Below are 20,577 nucleotides of genomic sequence, written 5' to 3' on the forward strand. Positions count from 1 at the left end.
CAGTTGGGAGCTACTAGGTAGGTTAATGAATTAAAACAGCCAGTTATTATGTAGAAATTCACTCCCTCTTAGAAGTATACAAATTTAGAAAAAATTGCTAATTATCGATATTTTTAAGCATTGTTACGGAAAAACATCATAGAAGATATATTGTATATAATACTGCCAAAAAGAAAATATTGATTAAGAAACCTGTATTATATTTCTAAGCTTAGACATCACTGTTAGTGTCAATGCAAACTTGATTAACAGATGATAATAAAGTGGACTTCAATTTTCGTATCCAAATGCACATAGACATACGCATATGCTTGTCTATAAAGACATGGAGATGTACATAGATGTAAAACTGATATTCTTATTGCCCACTCGTTATTCCCAGTCACGTGCTTATTATTTGGTATGTGCTAGAAAAATATTACCATAGAGAAATTCACACATACCAGAATTTGTCCAATCAGGTTTGAAAGTATTCTGTTATTAAGGTTTTTTACGAAAATCATTAATACTATTACGATTGTTGTTTGTGAACAATTTTACATGCAAGTGTTTATTCAACAAATTGAAAGAAATAGGGAATTTGTGCATAAATGTTCACAAATCTGTGCCATTAAGTTAAACTGTATTAAATCGTTGTTTAACATTTAAGTATTATTCCAATTCTTCAGAATAAAAACTAGTCTACATTCATACAAATGTTAAGTATTTGACTTACAAACTTGGAGGTCTGATATTTAACAATATAAGTTTGAGATTTTGTTTTTAACAATGTAATAAGGTGAATAAAAGAGAAATGAAAATTAACGTATATAAAATAAACTTGATATTTATGGTCTACAAAGAAAAGTATTAAAAAAATTATGTTCGACTATGAAAAGGAAGGAATGTGCACTACACGATTAACAGGTGATTATTTTAGTTAGTCCATGTAGAAAAAGTTTCTATCGACGATGATCGTCTCTATTTCGTTTAAGTAAACCAGAAAGATATTAAAATATAAACCATTCAAACAAGGTGTATACATGGATTTTTCCTTTCCTATCATTAGTATTACTAAATTTACTACTTTATGGAATCCTTGCTTTAAAGTTATAAACTTTTTATATTAATTATAAACGATGTCACTAGTAATATACAAATATCGTTGAATTTAGAAGAAAGTAAAGAAAAAGCAAAACTTATAGAAATCTGTTACAAAAGTGCAATTAGTACATTAAAGCGAAATTCCAGGCACTGAAAAAACAATTCACAAGTCAAGATATATATATATAGCCGAAAATGAGATTTGTCCGCAAGATAGATTTAGGGAAGTAAGGTATTCTAAGTGAAATTCCTTATTTAAGTTAACCTATTGGATAATTTTTACATTTACTGTACATATGCAATTTATTGTACAATATGAGAAACTGACCATTTGTTTTAAAATATATAATACAATTAATTATAGTTGAAGAATAGGTCACAAGTAAGTTTTCAGTTATGATACCATTTATGCAACAGTTAACAGTTAGGAATTTTCATACTTAAAAGTTATCACATAATAATTATGATGAGATACACCTATCCATTTAATATGAGTAGATTCTTTTAATTATGCAAACAGAAAGTAGGTTGTTGTCAAAAAAACCGAAACAGTAGAAAACCACAAATAATACAAAATTCCTTTATTGTGTATCATTGGATGAAAATGATAACCAGAACATATATATAACAATTCTAATAAATTTAAGTTAGAGTATAAACTTACTATAAAGTATTGCTCTTGTTCTGAGTTAGCATTTTTATATGCTCCCACTTCACTGTGGCAATCTGCAAGACAGATAAAAACATTTAAATAAAAAATTAGTAAAGTTAAATTGAACATAAATTGAATATTGAATCAGCCATTATCTACATATTTGAATAAATGTGGGGAAAAACTGATTAGAAAAAATATATTGTTTTAAGTGAACATTGTCTTCACTGCCAATTCATTGTAGGACAAACATGAATGGTCTAGCTATTTCCACCATAATCGAGTCTTCACAACATTTTCTTTAGCATGATAAGTTATCGCAAATATATTCTAGTCTTACAATAAGTTAATTATAATTATCTAATAAATCAAATTCATTTATATTTCATGGTTAAAGTAAATAGTACTTTATGATCAATAACGGGTTGAATGAATTGTAATACAGTTATCCACTTCAGACAATGGATGAACGGTTGCACAGGATCATGGATCGATTGAAGTTAGGCATTAACACCGTTGGATGCCGGCCCAGTGGTCTAGAGGTTGGGCGTTCGCGCGCGGAACCGAAGGTCCTGGGTCCAAGTACAGTGAGCAGGACCATGGATCTGCATCGCTGAGGAGTCCCATACAAGGACGAAACGCACATCCAGTCCCTAAAGGTCTTCAACAGTGGTCTAGCTTAGATTGACTTGTGAATTCAACTTGAAAATACTGCAATCCCCACAAATTCCCGAAATTGATAAGTATTTTATGATAAATAAAAGGGTTGAAAGAATTGTTGCTTTCAAAGAGTTTTGAAAGTAGTAGAACATACAATAATATTTTTTCTAAATTGATTCATCATCAAACTAACGCTTGAATACGTGAACACAATACTATGACTAGTTTATGTAAAAAGATTTACAAATTGCACTCATCTCAAGCTCCTGTTGGAATATATCTGATGAGAGTAATGAAAAACAACGAAAGATACATTGACCATTAACCAAGATGTTGAAATCTGTTTTAAAATTCTTAGAATGAATAAATATTTTAGCAATTTTTGAAGAGAAAATTTTTCTATCAATACAAATAAACATACCAAGTAAATTATGCCGTAGGGATAATTGTAGTTTACGTAGATCAGTAAAGAAACTTTTACGTTCTACTTCAGGATCTTTTAAAGGAGCATTAATCCAAAGGTTGGGATGATGACGTTGACAATGAGGAATAAGCAAACTAAGAAATATGCAGTAAAAATGTATTGAAAACTTATGGGTTTGGTTTAAAGCAGAAAAAAAGTCAATGACCTTTATTCCAAAATTATGGTATTGAATTAACTCTCACTTGAATTTTTCCCTAAAAGTCTAAGTAACACTTTATATATTTTACTTAGTTAAGGATACAAAGTGATTATAGTAGTAGTACTAATAGTCGTAGTAGTTTGTTTTCTAGATTCTTTGTCTACATTCCATATAACATCACGTTATGAAGTAATAAATGTTTAAAAATACATCATTACAGTTCCTGTAAACTATGGAGATAGAGAAACACCGTATAGTATAGTTCAAGTTCACCTTATGTTAAGAGATGGTAACCAAAGAATTAATCAGTATTCGGCTATGTCTTAATATGAATCTGGTATCTAGAAAGTATTTTATCCTACGGAAACTGGGGAATAAGCAGATATAATTTGTAACACTACGCCAAAAAGTATTTAGTGTTAAGTGGATTGTAGTGGAACTGTAATGAGAGAAGATAGTACAAACGGGATGTTGATGAGCATTAATGGAACAACCACTAGTGAAAGGTTAATTTCTGTAGAGGCACAACAGATTTTCAACTTATTAGACATCAAACAATTTATACACGTTTTTGATATTATTTTTATTCGTAGTCTATTTCACACTACTATAAACTTTTCTGATACTCCTTTTAATTATCAAAATATCGTGTCAGCTGTCAACAAAAATAAAATAAAAGTAATCAGGTATTCATTCATACATTGAACACAAACAAGTATTGTCTATATTATGGGATGGAAACTGGACAAATTATGCTTCCCCTGTGTAAATATGGATATAACAGACAACCAGTAGTAATGTAGAGATTATGATTAACAGAATCTACTGACAATAACTATGAGCTTTACATAAAGCAATTCACTTAGGTTAACCGATTCGATGTATCTTGTATAAGGTTTTACATTATTGTATTTGATTATTCATGTTGAATTTTTTTCATGTTGATGCATTGTTTTAGCCTTTACGTTCCAAACAAAATGAAAGACATTTTATTTCTAATAGTTCGTTCTAAGGAAACACTTTGATACACTTGATAAACGATTTCCAAAACAGACTCCTATAATATTAAGGTACAGGAAGTGGATTGATAATTAACAACTTTTGCCGATGTGATTTATTATTATGGATTTGCTGAAATTATACTAATGACGTAGGGACTCATGAAGTTCATAAATGCTATCAAACAATTGATTCAAAAAGAGAGAAATGTAACATAATGTCATTCTAAGCAACTTCAAAGAGGTGATTATTTCATGAGAGATGATTTTGATCAGTTGACCATTTTGCTATCAGACGACCAAATACAGATCCAAATAATGTTTTAACTTGTATTGAGACAGCAGTCTGCCACCCAATGTACTAGAAAACCCCATTTGACTTTAATTAGCTAAGGTTCCCATCTAAAAATGTGTCAGTAGACTAGATGATAAAGAAAGAAATTACCCTGGGGTTAATTCAATGTTCCATTGAAATAAGGAACTTTCAATACACACTAACATTATGACATGGATCTCATGTCGAAAAAATGTTTACTAGTATGACAAGACAGTTTGATGTTTGTTTCAATACTGATGGTGAAGAAGTTAAATATTAGTTAAAAGACAAACATTTTCTGAATAATTAAATTTCTCTTCCATCTAAATTATCAGAACAATGAGTTTCCCTGTATTTCAAAACTAAACATAAAGTGTATATAATCATTGGACTGAAAGTATTTTAAGAGATTAAATGAACTGAAAGAAATGATGGACAAATAAGACAACTTCCAATATATATTATCACCCATTTAAAACGATAAGTATGAGTATTTCATATAAATGGAGACTAAAAATAAATTCCTCAATGTCAAGGATTAATTGAAGTTAGACATGTACACCGTTGGATGTCAGGTCAGTGGTCTAAAGGTTAAATGCTCAAAGCGAAACCTAAAAGTCTTGCATTCGATCCCAGGTGGGGATGGGTACTACTGAGAAGTCCCATACTAGGACTAAACAGATGTCCTGTCCTTTTAATTTTTAATGGTTGTCTGACCGGAAACAATCAGTGATATAAACTATAAAATTTTAACAACCCCTTTTTTTAATCCCTGTAATAAAAATTCCCCAAACTTGATACACTCGTATATATCCGATTGATAAGAACAATGCTTAAAATCATAAAACAGATTTGTAGATATGTAGTTGTCTGTTTATTGGACATTAAAAAAGCAACTAAAAAGGATAAATTTTTCTATACTAACCCATAAATAAACAAATAAAAGTAGAACATGGTAATGTAATAATTACTATTAATAATAATGGTAATTTTTTCATTATTTACTTTTGATAGTAAACACCTGATTGACTTGAATCAACGCGTTCCCATCCCAGTGGTATATACGGTCCAATGAGTGGATGATTCCATGTGGATCGTCTGGTTGAATCACATGTATAATATGATCGACCAAGACCTGATCGTCTTTCAGACCATCCATTCGGTAAAATTAAACGACTATTGTTGTCCATTTCAATTAATGACTAGTAAATATTTGTTTTAATAAAAGAAATCACTCAAATAAAGTTAGAAGGCATATTTGGTGATAAATTAAAACAAGCATAAACATCTATCTTTTATTAATAAAACAGTTAGATAAAATGATTAACAGAAAATGAACTAAAACTACATTGAAAAAAGCATATAGAATTACTCAAAGTATTCAGAAATTTACACGTAAAACTTACTGAAATTTTTGAATAGAAATTAGAATGATCCATTAAAGCTAATCCCGGTTCAACGGGTAATTCCGGAGCTAAATCAAAACTTGACTTAGTATATCTTATTCCTATTCTACTTTGATTATGGTAAGCGGCTAAATCATTAGCACTAAACGAATTAGTCATTGAGCGTAAAGCCGGTGACTGTAAAACATTGTTACCATTATTATTATTGTGATGAAAGAAGTTTTGTGCATCATTTGTTTGATCTGACAGTATAAATACCTGGTTACTTGGATTAACTGCATAATAATGCTCACAACGATTGCTATTTTGTTTAAATCTATCAAGTTCTGAAGCTACTCCACGTTCAGATGTATGATTTGATAAATTATCTGTTTCAGATGAATATGTAAACCCAGCATTTGCACTACCAGAACGAGGCATGCAATTTGTAAATCGTCCATAAGTCGGACGTTGAAAATAAGCATTCCAATTGTAGTTTTCTGTAAGATAAAAAGTTAAATGGGTTAATGCATTTACCCAATGTATACATGTATCATATGGAGATCATAAAATTCTTAGTTATGTATCTCAAAATAAAGGAAATGTAATGTCTTCAATCAAAAACAAGCATATGGTGGAAAATTCTGAATTTCACATGTTTTTGAAAAATTATATCAATTGATGTAAGCAAAGTCAGATTAAATAACGCGACAAATGTTTAATAATGAACATGTAAGATACTGTTACAATAACTGCAAGTGTATGTATGCATTTTGTAACCGCTCCATTTCGTATTCATTATATCAACTTTATTAAACAATAAATAATTTCAGTCGAATGAAAAGTGGTGTAGTGTTCTATTTTTATAATCCTCGCAACATTTTCCTTCAAATTAAAATTTTTCCTTGTCTATATTACACAGACTACGTTTTTATTTATTATTAACAATATCGTTGAGTATTTGTGCAAACGCACGAGAAAAAAGGCCGTTATGCATATCCCAGATTTCCTTTTTTTGGCAAAATAACGTTTTAATAACATTAAGATAGAGAAAGCAGATGAAAATATATTACCTATGGATTTTTTAATCGACCTAAAATTAAAGCAATAAATTGTCCAAATATTTCGGATTATTCTAATATTTTAGGAAGTAGAAATGTCACAATCTAGATAACCATTTAGTGAAATATAAATTAATCTTATTTACCAACATACAATTGAAAAAAAGCTTTTGTTTACTAATTTACAAAGTAGGGATTCGTGTACTCGCGTTTAAATTACGCATATTGAGTTGGGACTAGTGATTGTTACTTTACGACTGATTAAAACCAAAGTTGGCGGGACGGGATTCAATTCTGCCATATATAGCTGAAATTTAAGTAAGTTAATTACTAAATCGTATCTTTAGACGTTTAGTCAGAATTGGTCACAATGACACAGAACCATTTACTCTATATATCGAGTTCCTGTATTTCATTATAAACATCTTTTCATTTGTGCTTCCTGAACTATATTACGGGTGTTTACTCTTTTTCATGATCATTACTACTAGATTACTTTAACTCCTTCGTTATTCATTCTGTTAATTTCATATTATCTTGCTAATATAATGCAGTGATTTAAAGTAACGAAGCCTTATTCCAGGCTGTACGTCCATTAAAACTGACAAATCTCCACTTATCGGTAAACATAGACAGCATTTATACTGAAAATATAAAGGAATGAAGTATGAATTTCAAATTTATGGGTAATATATTTAACCTCGAAACTCAGGCAGTAAATGAACATACAAAAACTAGTATGCATCATTGATCTTTGAAAAGCATGACATTAAACAGAAAACTTTCCAACTTGTATCAGTTTGCTTAATTTTCTTAAAATAACACGAGAATTTTTTTAACAAACTGACACCTGCCGTAATTTCAAGTTAGACTAATATTCACTAATTTGACAGCATATAACTGTACACATAAAAATACTTTTTTTGAAAATACCACGAAAAGTACATCAGATTAGGTATGTGTTCGCATAAAACTTAAATTAACCTAATGTGAAAATATATAGAAAAAAGAAGTCGTGTAAAGAATGCTTCAAGTGTACGAAACCCGACACATTCAACTACTTGTATTCACACACACACACGGGAGAAAGAATGGTGAAAAAAATAAATAAACAAAATGTCAAGTGCCACCAACAACGAATTTTCAAACAAAAGGGCATCTCTGCCAATATATCATCTGGCATTCATTAAATTTAACACTGAAGTGTACAGAGAAAAACACACAAAGGGAAAAAGATGAAATACATATAAATTATAATTATATTACAAGTGAATAATTAGTTTTCTCACTGTGGAACAAAGGATTCTTTAGACAGAAGTTACAAAATAAAACAATAATTTATAATCGCTCTTATTTCTCTAAGTGAATGAATTCGGGAAAATGTTGAGAAAAAGTAAGCTGATTAATCCAAACTGTTTTTTTCCTGTTACATGTTCCGCCTGATTTATAACAAGCAATCGTATTTTTTTAGCTAACCACAGTTCTCAGTGAATGAAAATATTGTTTAGTTCCTTTTAATAATAAATATGCAGGAATATGGTTGGTAGGGGAATTATGTTTAGAAGTATGAACTGATTTCCTATTGTATAGAGTGTGTGTGAAGATTCTTGTGTTAGCGATTTATCTAAATTTGTCTAATTAGGATGTAATTGTATTAGAGGTATCTTAAAATATAGATTTTTTAAGGCAACTTTATCAGTGACTAACAAAAAGTAATCGTCAAAGGACTCTATTATATTAATAAGAATATTAACTTCAACGAACAGCTAGGTTTAGGAGGATGTATGAAAACACTTTCATTTTACTTGTTCACTTATTTGACCACCTTTTGATAATAAAACATGTATAATTATTCTTAACCAGAAAAACTTGTCGCTCACATATTTATTGTAACAAATACATATGATGCTTTCGAACAATATTTTGCTCGTTTCTTTTAACATGATAAATAACTTTCTGCCACTAATATACTGTTCAAAATAATTTTAGATTTCATGTGTGCATGATATTATTTTCATAGTTCACAACTTCTAATAATGCTGCAAAACATTACACATCTTGGGCAGTCATTAAAGAACAAAATTCTTAGATCGTTCATAATTACGAATGGTAATCTTACGATAGTGGGTTTGACTGTGAAACGGTGAAACGAAAAAATATAGTTAAGAGAGCAATTTTATTCTAACATGTGAGAGTAACAAATTAAATCAGTTCTCTTATCAGTATTACGTATATTATTGAGGGTCTCAATAGTTAAATGAGTCAAAAAATATAGCCAATAGGACAACTATTGATTTTACAACGGTAATATAAAAAGATTTACGGACTAATTTTTTCTATGTTTATTGTATATATTTTTATTGTTCATCAGTCCTTTTTACCGTCTCAACTTACATCCTTTCTATCTGACGTAGTACTAAGGTTCTCTCAATTCACACTTGTATCCTAGAGTGGTGTTCACAGTTCCTTCAACCATTATTTCAGTAGTTAGGTATACCGTAACTAAAGTGAGCAAAATTTCTTGAACTAACAACATTGTATCATCCGAGAACAAAATATCTTTTTAATACCACTAACTTATCACGAGACATTTTGTTTTACTGGAAGTACTCTAGAAGCATATGATAGGCAGTGCCGTAAATCATGTCCAGTGACACTTCTAAGCCTAACGAATAATGTTTAGCTCGGTAAACTAAACATGATTTAATGCAGTTGGAGGCAAGAAACACAATAAAATGAGATACTTTCGTTAGGAATTCTCAAATAAACATCAACTTACCTAGGTTATTGTTGTTATTATAAGAAAATGGATCCCAGCGAACAGTGTTCATGCAAGGAAACCAAGGATAACCAGGTGGAGGTGAATACACACCTGATGGTCTGTAAGCTGCATAAGAATTTGTTGGAATTCTATCCGAATAGGTGTAGTTTATATTAGCAAATCGTTTGATTCCATCAGGATTTGCACATGAGCATAGACCACTGGCTGCTGTTGCTTGTAGTGGGTTTTCTGTAGTCTGTGGGTCATAGGAGACGAAATGACAACTTTCAGCCAAAGGGGATGTACAATTGCCTTCGTACACATGTGCATGGTTTGGATCCATACAGCAAAAATGCCCCGATGGCGAATAGTTTGGTGGAGAATTCATCTGCGTATTGTAAAAGCAGATAATATGCGAAAGATTTCATAACATTTTGCACCAAAAATTATATATATATATATATATATATATATATATATATTGATTTGGAACCAGTAATAAAATATTGGGCCGTATCCCGATTTTAGAATTATGTGAATTATGATTATTAAAACCACCTTTTTCAACCTACTGAACTGCATTTCGTTATGACATGGGAAACATTTCATGTACCAGTCATTGCAGAATTTAAGGTACGTGAATGACTTGGAAACTATATGATCAAGGAGTACATTTCAACAAATTGGTTGATTTCACGATATTCTCCCTAAAAAACTAATATCAACATAAAACCATTGGGAAACTATTAGCATTAGTTTAGCCTTCTTTATCATTATTTTAAATAGACGATGAACAAGAATGAGGTTAAGACTTCAAAGTCAGGTTGTTGGTACTTTAACATTCAGCCAATATACTGAAATCTTATCAGTGGAACCTTCTGCTAAAAGTCACTCTGTCCTATAGTGTGACTATCGTCCTATGCAGTACGTGGGTGATTAGTTTAATATGTTTTGCAACCATACGACTCATCCATGACTCACAGGTTGGCATACCAAGCCCCAGGAATTGTGTGGAGTCTATAGATTCTATTTGATTGTTTACCTATAAACCATAAGCACTTGAAAATTTGTTATTTACTCATTCTTTCTGTAGTTTATAATGCTCTTGTTTGTTCTGATATCACTTTATTCCCGTTGATTTTCTGTTGTATTGTTTGCAGAGTCTAGCACTTCAAACCACAATGATTTTTTTGGTTTCCACATTATTGTGCTTGTTTTTCAAAGGATCATTCGATGCAGCTTCATGTTGGGTTTTCATTGGTACTAGTTGAAGTATAAACAAAGTTCAATACTTTTAAGAAACTAATCACAACAATCTAGATAACTCGAATTTCAAACTTATAACAAAGTTATCGAAACATATTAGCTTCTAGATTACTGTGATGAATATCAACGTAAATGAAAATTTTTTTTTCAATAAACAGAGGCTCACAACAACAAAAATGATCTTATAACAGAAATAAATACAAAGTAAACAACGGAAATTGTTAAGCTAGAACTAGAACACAGCAAATGATTAACATAAATTTAAATCAAATACCGGTTGCATAATAAATAAACCAGATACAGAATATGTTATTCTCTATAAAAAAGGCTTGTCTCACAGCTCATACACATACGGACCTCATCAAAGGTATCAGTTAACATCAACACACAACATCGAGAACGAGTACTTACTGTGGAACTGATTACCATGCAGAATCTAACAAAATCAATATCAATAATATTTTGGCTGGTGAATGCACAATTAGATAACGCAATAAAACAATGAATCCAAAAAGAAGGAATACTAGATAATTATTTAAATATAAAAATGAATATTAGTTTAAAAGAGAAATTATTATAGTAAATTCTTCAAAATGCTATGTAGATAAAGAAATCACCATAATGATTCATTATATTTCAAAATTAGCATTAATACTAAAATCTTTGTTTATTGACATATTGAATATCAAAAATATTAAGGAACTTTTCAATATAGTCTAAGATTAGTAGTGTGTAGATTCAATATAATGACTTACCACATAAGATAAGGGGGTGACTAAACGATTCATACGATGTGAAAAAACTGTATGGTCAAAACCGAATTGTTGTTGTTGTTTCAGGTGTGGGTAATAGTAGTGGTGATAGGGAAATTGTGAATAGGATGGATGCCTTTGTGGAAACATGTGAGAAGAAATGTACCATTGATACCAATTTGGTGGCCAAGAAGTTACTTGTCCCTGTTGAGGATCGGGAGCATAAATGTTATTTGACTCTGTGCAATAATTCATATGATTGGCATTACCATCTGCGTTTCCAGTATGAGAAGAGGTTGAATGATTTATGAAGGGAACAGACACACATCCACTGTTGTGTGAGTGTGTGGCCAAACCAGGTTGGTTAGACGTTGAATTACAATATTCACTAGTCACTGTTAGTTTTTCCTCTGAATTCCATTCCGTTTGTTCTGAATAGTCTTGGGAATAAAATAAAAAATTAAGTTATGTTAGATTGCTAGCAGATGCTATATCTAAGATAAGTATAGTCAGTGGTCGATTGGTCGGCCGATAGTAAACAATACAGAACACAATTTATCGGTCGTAAAATCCGTTGTATTTGGTTAGCTAGCCGAAGGTAGTACTTCTAAAAGAAACATTTCCACCTATTTTTCTTAAATTATACGATTTAAAAGTTTTTAATCAACGGTAATTCATATTACATGTTGGCGAATGAGTTTGGATATACTTTGGGTATTAGCAATGTCCCACAAGTAGCACAGACTTTAATTTTAGTTTGGCTTGTCGAACCTATCGTTGACTAGTTATTTACAGTATAACCAATCAACTTCATACAAGAATGACAACTACTTTTTAAATTGGTTGTGTCATCTTTTTTCGTTCTTTTTCTTAACTTCTAATTTTTGCTAGTCGCCATATAATAATGTCTAATGCAATGTGCTATTCACCAATCTCATTCATGTAACATAGTTGTGCAATATCGTGGATTAACTGAAGTTAGACTTGCACCTGAATGGATCCCAGCCCAGTGGTCTACAGGTCAGACTTTAGCGCTCGAGACTAGAGGTCCTAGGTTTGATGCTCGGATGCAGAGGTGCGGGTGTATGCCGTCGAGGAGTCGCATACTACGATAAAACAGCCATCTAATGTTTTACCGTTTTCAATAGTTTTCTAACTTGTGTCGGTTCGTAATCTCAATAAAATTAAAATCTTCACAACCCTGTACTGATAGTCATTCATGTTTATTGATGTGGTTTCATAAATTGTTATTATTAGTTGGGTTACTACAGCATTTTTGTGGAGTACTTTCAGGAGTTCTAACAGTTAATTTTTGAATACTTTTTAAGGAAACATTTTTAAGCCATCATTTGGTGTTAAATATCCTCTTCTGATTTTATTTAATAAAACACCACCACTATTCAAACTATTTTTTTTCAATAACAAAAGTATGGTTAACTTAAGTTATTTGTGATTGGATAAAGTCCATATTGTGATATGGTTTCAACGGTCCCAAGTTTTTATATGTAGGATTAATTATTTCTTATGGGATGTTAACAAACAGAATATAAATGTACCCAAGCATATTTTTAATGACAAAAGCTGAACACTTTATGCGTTTCCTCATTCTGTTAACATGCTATGACCTCAAGGCACCAGGAGAGAAGCCAAAAAAGGATTTATCTGGTAAACCGTAGGACTAGTAAATCAAAAACAAGAGGAATAAATGGGTAATCCTTTCTTACCAGACTGGAAATTCGTATACACAGGACGGAAACCTTCGTTTAAATGATCAGGGTATTGCGGAACAGGTGTTCTAGAAGAATGATTGACGGTTTCTTCGGAATTGTTGGTGATAATAATACCTGTCTGAGTACTTCCTAAATGCATTGGAATGGAACTGGGCGGTTTTTGTTTGGTTAACATGTGTGAATTGTGGTCAGATGAATTTCCGGACAATACTGAGGGGGAATGTCCTGAACTCGTTTGTATTATTTTTGCACATGACTCAGGTTTTGGCTGAACATCCGAACTGTTTGTGAAAGCGTTGTTAGTTGGATGATCTGGGCCAAATTTGCTATCCAAATACCGCTCAAAATGCTGAAAACCTATGGGTAGACGCTGATGCATTAAATCAGCGTTTGAATGGCTATCGTCTTCGGATATTCCAGAACTTAATCGGCTACCTCGAGATTCTGAAGTCGTCTCAAAGCGATTGTTCCTCACAGCACTGCTACTACGACTGCTTGATAATGATCTGGTTATATATGGTGACTCCGTACACATACTCTGGTCATCCCTGTTTGACATTGTTTCATTTCGTTCAGTTTTACCATACTTTCTTGGTTTATCTAGTTCAGTGATTTTAGATCCATCTTGTCCCAATGAAACGTTTGTGTATGCAGAAGGAGCGCGTAACGCCAATAAATCTCTAACAGCTTTAAGAAGATACTGCAACTAAAAAACACACACATATCAAGCATATGAATTCACAGGTCCCGAACAAGTAAAAACTGTGAAACGTTTTGCCTGTATGAATGTTCTTAATGTAAAAAGACAAGTTAATGACAAATTTACTAGCAGTTCAAACATTTAGGCCCAGAAAATCGTACTTTAATAAACAATTTAAAGTCACAAATTTAAACCGTAACAAAGAGTTATCCATTAGTCATATTAAAAGTGGAAATAATGCTAGGTATGGTTATTTCTACGAAATAATAAATCAGAAAATCTATATAACATGATGATTCGTCAGCCTAGCACCCGATAAATGGCAGGAGAGACAGAAGCCATTCAGTAAAGAATAATTAGGGCAACTGAATGTTCAGCGAATTATTTAAATTTACCGAAACAAGGATTTTGTGTTTCACGGCTGAAATTAGGATCAATTATGTTATATTCATATAATAAATACACGATAAACATTCTACAAAAGTATATCGTGAAGGATTATTTAAACTCGGCAGCTGTAAACAAACCATATGCTCCTCGTCTATATTAGTTTCTGCTTTTATTTGAAGGTTATTTCTACAATGAAGATGGCTATTCTGGTAACCCGTCGTATGGGTCTTTGCTAGGATATTTAGAAAAATTATGAATTCTTTTCATATTCTTCTCTCAATTACATTTGTATTCACATTATTTCTTCCTCTGAAAATAAACTACTCAAATAACCACATGCTCTCAATCTCTCCGAACCTAATTATAAAGTAAGTGTGGAGATACTCATTGCTTCTGGGCTAGACTTAAAGTTTAGAAGGTGATAAATACTGAGTTTAAATACTAGAAAACCTTTAAATTAATTCACCTCATCTCTGAAAAGATGGTCTCCGCAACGAGAATTGAGAAACTTATAAGAACTCTCACCAAGGAATATTTCAACAACAGTGGAGAAAAGAATTAAGATTACTGAACCCAAAAATATTATATAGAAAACTGATAAAGAATAACGACCACGTTAGTACATTTTTGGTCAACTCGAGTTAGTTTCGATCTTTGTATACTCCTTAGCTTCCAGTATAGAGACAGGTATTAACAGGACTTAGTGCTCTGGAGGCTTTTAGAGAATCGGGTTGCTGTTCCTCATCTTAAGCGTCACTATGAACGAGATCCTCCATGCTTATATCTCTCAAGAATTAGAAAACGTATGAAACGTCACTATTATTCTGAATTTCTGAATTTCAATATTGAAAGGTTTATCTCCATTGTGGAAAGTGGTAAAAACAAAATAAAAAAACATACAACATGAAATTTTTGCGGTTGAGACGGTTATAAGGCATCTCTATCTATGAACATAGTGATTTCAGAGGATGGGCAGAAATAAAAATGAAGCATCTACTAGTCAGTGCTATTCAAAGCCTTAAGACACTATACATGAAATTTTACGTACAACACTCATGGGTTGAAAAAACACACTTTGAACCTAACCGTCTTATTTGTTTTGGGACAAATTTAAAAATTTAACAGATTAAGACACTAGAATCAATATCAAACTCCCTTATCTAGTTACTGAGTTTTAAACTAAGGTTCTAATACACTACAAAAACAATATTGCATTCAATTTCAACGCTAACCTCATCGAAATTAAATTGTTGAAGCACATTACTTTCTGCGTAAGCGTGGCTTGAACGTTCATCTGAAAAGGAACTAATGTGTTGTCTATTTGGAGGCGCAGCAGAGTTTTCGTAGGAATAAATCTGTTGTGAATCATTATTTTCAAACGTGCGTTGATTTTGAAAAAGATTTCCAGCCACTGATGATGATTCAGCACCTTTTATTCGAGAATCGCAAACTGGATTTAAAGAAGCACTCCTATTTGGACGCATCCGATTTTGTGTACTGTTAGGAGGGTATGGTTTTGAGTCTAATAATCCAAAACAAGAAAAAAATACTTAAGGGTTTAAAAGCTTCAGTTATTTACAAACATCTAGAGGTGAAATGTACATATTATTTATTACTACCCATAAAAAGAACTCAGTAAGGACCTTACCAGAGCATAATAATTTATATAATCGCACAGTATTACGAACATTAGCCACAGTGATTATAAAAACTGTATCCACTTGTTTTATCTAAAATAAAACCGAGGACAAATCTACTAATTAAATTCCGTCACAAAAATCACTTTATTGTAGACAAACTTATACTAAACAATAATTTTCTCGTTTAGTTAGCCTTGTAAGCCAAATAAATTTTCTTGGATACTTGTTGTTTTACTTATGAAGATAACATTTTTTACGTAACCAAAAAACACCCAAACTTAAATTCATGTTGTTGATGAATGCATTACAGTAAAAGCATAAACTTAGTTGCATTATCTAACTGGAAAACTAGACTACAAAGTGGTAGCTCAGTAAAGGAGAAAATGGGTCCTTCATATTCAAATGATAAACGTGTGGTGATACGCAAATATTCCAGCCCGCTACAAAGCATATAGAAAATGGAGAGAATATATTGTCCCAATTTAAGTTCTAAATTATACTATCTTTAACTTTAAAGTGGTAATATACCGATATAAGACTTCCTGGAAAATTTGAAAACCAACTTAAATTCAACAGATAGTTAATCGGTGAGTTACGCATATTAGTTGATGCGATGTTAACAAACTGTCTAGAACTTCACATATAAGAAAGGAGGAAGTCATAAAAACGTGTGGTTTATTTCAACCGAGAACATTAATAGAAATTTTCAAGTAAAAACCGAAAGAAACGCCTAAAATACTCCGAACTAAATTACAGAGAGTAGTCAACTATTTATTACATTCTTGAGAAAAATTAATAATCCTAGTCTAACTTGATTTCATGCATGAAATATTTATATTTTTAGCATACCCACAGACGTCATACTCCTCAAAGCATTTTCGATGCGTTGCTCTAGAAACTGTAATAAGTCTGTAGAGCACGTTTTCTTCTCATTCTCACCAGATTTTGGAGAAACTGAGGGATTCATATAACCAGACGTTGTTTCGCAATAACCACGCGCTACACCAGCACAAGGACTACTTGCCATCATTTTCTGCTCATCTGCTACCAAGTCTGACAAGTAATGTTCCAAAGCGTTTTGTGTGCACTGTGAACCCGGCATTCTAGCATCTGGTAGTCCACCTATATTGGAAAAACCTAATAAAATACAGCAAGGTATTTAAGTAAAAAGAATATAATGAGTTAGTAAAACTGGTTCGGTATAAGCGATATAAGGGGTACCTAGCTGGCCACAAACCATAGTTAATGTGATGACCGATAGGTTTAATTTATAGCTTCGGCCGTTGGAAGTCACAAATAGACCGTGTTTTCTGCTTTCAGGAAACATGGTCAGTCTCAACATTCTTCAAGTTAATTAGTTTGAGTACAAGGAACAATTATATTGGCGGTCTAACAGATAGGCCTTTAAAGATGTTTAAACCGGGAGCAAGCTCAAGAAGTGATAGGCTTTGCCTGATCATTATTTTTAATTATTTGATACTTCGCCAAGGCATAGATATTGATATTCTCAGATAACTCGTGACAAAAAAGACCAAAAAGATACAACTTCTTCATCAGTACTCTGTCTCATAATTATTGAGCATCAAAGTGCATTATTATTTTCTGACAATCGGCAGTGAAACTACTGAGTAACACATTTTTAAGACTTCCTAATGTTGGAACTTAGTACAGTGACAATACCAGTCGGTGTATAAATTTACTAAATGCGTTTTACCGAGGAAAAATCCAATGGTTTGTGATTTAAGCAAGGAAACAGTTACTAGGCAGCGCCACCAGCAATCGCTAAATAGGTGTCTTCTTATTGAGCCGTCAAATCATCTTCTAAGAATAAGATCGGCTGGTGGATGCAGTTGCAAAGATTTAGTTACAAAAGAATCATAATCAACAACAGAAACTTTCTTCTCATGGGGTTTGAATTCTTATCAGAGTCACATGTTTCTGATGATGTATAAACTTTCCATTGCACCAAAATAATAGTTATGACCGTCTAACCTAACTGCAGAGACGAATATTTTACATGTCATATTAGTAAAAGAGTTCAATCCGGAGTAGATTGGACTCAACTCATTTGTATACACTTACCAACATTCCATGAGGTGTGCCTCGGTTGAAGACCATATAGATGTATTATGGGTTTTCTGTTAAGTTCACTCGTATCTTGTTTTTCCTGATTTCCAGAGTAAGAAATATGTTGTTCTGTGGACTGCAATGATGAGTCACTACTGATATGCATAGGTGATACAGCCGGTCCATTATCCGAGAGATTTACCCGACCTATTCTACTGCATAACTGTTCATCTCCTAGCTGATAAGCCTCCCGATCATCTGAGAATCTCTTAGAGCAGTGTTGAGAATCAGCACCTCCAGGTGAGTTCTTCGAAACATTCAGCAAATTTGATGGCTGAGTGTAGGACGATCGGTCACGTGAATGCTCTCTTGTTGAAAGAATCCCGTCCTCTGTTTCATAAGAATAACCTGACACAATACATGGGCCAGGTAACAATCTTTGACTAAAATCTTTTCCACTTAAAAACGAAGCCCTTTCGGAGCCTGTATGAAATGATTCTTCGCTTCCAGAAAATGAATTAAATGAAGCCACTCTCCCACTCACAGAAAAACCATCAAATGACCTGGTGAGACCCTGTTCATTAACCTGTGGAGAACATGGAGTGGCTATTATCACACCTGTAGGTTTAGACTGAAGTGCGGACACACTTCCTGATGATGACGATTTCACAACTTCCTTCATATATCTTTTGGTACGTTGCATATCTTGTGGCTTAATGGGAATATTTGACTTTTGAGGTCTCACTTTTCCTCCTGAAGATGTATTTGGTCCACTAGATATCAAAGATTGGTGTGCTATCGATGATTTAGGAGTTACATACTGAGGCTTGGCGACATGAATGTTTGGACATTTGTGAGTCACTGGTACGTAATCATGGCTATTGGCGGAATCCAGTCGAGGTTGCATAATTGAAGACTTTGCGGCATTCAGTGGCCATACAGGAGGTGCGACATCAGAATTATGAAATCCTGAGCTTTCTGAGTTGACTTTATTCACTTGGATTGTAACATCATTCCTACCTTCACTCGTATTGCGTACAAACAAACGAGGGTATGGTTCATCTGTACACTTTTTTGTGTATTTCCCAGTCACATTACTAAGACCAGGTAATTGTTCTAATTTCCGCTGCATCGGACCAACAAACTTAGCGACGATAGCATACAAGATACGAATTATGCGCGCCTGACAAGTTCACACACTTGAATTGGTCAAACAGACTGATACGTGTTCTAATGTTATATGTCCTTGGCATATCAGGGATGAAAACGTACATATATATTGTTTCCTTTATCAAAAAGCTGTTTTCGTTTGTTAACAAATAGTATAATGTTGTGAAAATTGTAGATACCTATATGATTAGAAAGGTTTTAATTTGCCACATTGGGTGAAAGTACTCTAAAAAGACTTCAGATCACAATAATAAGTAGATGGCTTCTAACGTAGCTTCAACTCACCTCCGTAAAAAGGCTGTTAATTCTGGATTGAATTCCGTACCTTAATACGTAGGACTATGTGTGGACTTATTTATGTCGGGCGTCTAGTGTTAGTGGTCTCACCAATTCTCATAAAAATGAAAGTATGAAAGAAACGGGACTAACTAGTTCAAATTTGTTATTAGTCATCTTTTGTATTGTGTAACATCGTTTTGAATCATTAGATCCGGTTGTTCAGGCAGTTGTTTGCTAGATAACAACCTTACTAGCAATTATTTCCAGTAGCTATCAGCCATTTCGAATTAATTAGACAACCACATTAGCTAGCTCAATCATCTCCACCAATATGTATGGTCTGAAATATCACTGATCAATTACCGAACCTTATGTATAATTTCAAGGCACTCCAGCTTTATTTTAGGCCTCAGGTCAAAAAACATATGGACGCAAATATCCTATTTACGTTTCTGTCTATTTCCAGGTATGTCATGATAAGGTTCATTATCCACTCTCTTTGTAACGACCTGGTGTAAACTAGAGTATCTATTTACGATAGCGCTTTGATGTCAAAGTACACCTCAGGTGTTGTGTGTGTTTTACTGATATTGGCAGATACAAGTAGTATGTATCATCAATCGAAAAAGAAACGCCTGGCGGCAAAAGGTTGAAAAGATCAAAGAAGAAAGAACGAGAACAAAGAACGATTGATGTGCGAATAAAAGGACAATGAAGTCTGGGACGATTGATTGGCATTTTGCAGAAGGAACAGTCAAGTTTGAGACAATTGAGTTACATTTTGCGAATGAAGAATTTACTGTATGGTCCTCAGATTTTACTAAGACATTCTTTAATTTTGTATTTAAAGGCATTTAGTTGTCCCCACTTGAGTTCTCATTCACTACACAAAGTCTTCTTCTTCGGAGTAGTCTGAACACTCGATGGCACTGGCCCTAGTGAATTCGTTAATTACCTGATGATTTGAAAATCTTGACTTTGAACGAGTGCATTTGTTTTCGTTGAATAGAGCTTTATGAAGAATCGGCTACTTAGTCAGATAAC

General features: G+C 32.8%; 2 protein-coding genes across 2 annotated transcripts in view; one reads left to right on the plus strand and one right to left on the minus strand.

Annotated features, from left to right (window-relative positions):
* The window catches only part of Smp_140950 (transcription factor mrg-related), a gene marked incomplete at both ends in the record, with an annotated part of 36,882 nt that overhangs the window by 3,871 nt on the left and 12,434 nt on the right, over positions 1–20,577 (plus strand). The gene's annotated exons all lie outside the window — the stretch shown is intronic.
* Positions 652–19,216, minus strand: Smp_140940 (hypothetical protein; the record flags this gene model as incomplete). The annotated part of the gene is made up of 11 exons (XM_018793615.1): positions 652–681; positions 1,748–1,809; positions 2,817–2,953; positions 5,338–5,534; positions 5,739–6,217; positions 9,558–9,927; positions 11,561–11,997; positions 13,282–13,993; positions 15,610–15,899; positions 16,867–17,154; positions 18,100–19,216. 11 exons carry the CDS (start codon positions 19,214–19,216, stop codon positions 652–654), a joined length of 4,119 nt encoding a protein of 1,372 aa, XP_018648109.1.

This window comes from Schistosoma mansoni, chromosome 1, assembly GCF_000237925.1.
Source record: "Schistosoma mansoni strain Puerto Rico chromosome 1, complete genome".
In the NCBI taxonomy this organism is placed as follows: Eukaryota; Metazoa; Platyhelminthes; class Trematoda; order Strigeidida; family Schistosomatidae; genus Schistosoma; species Schistosoma mansoni.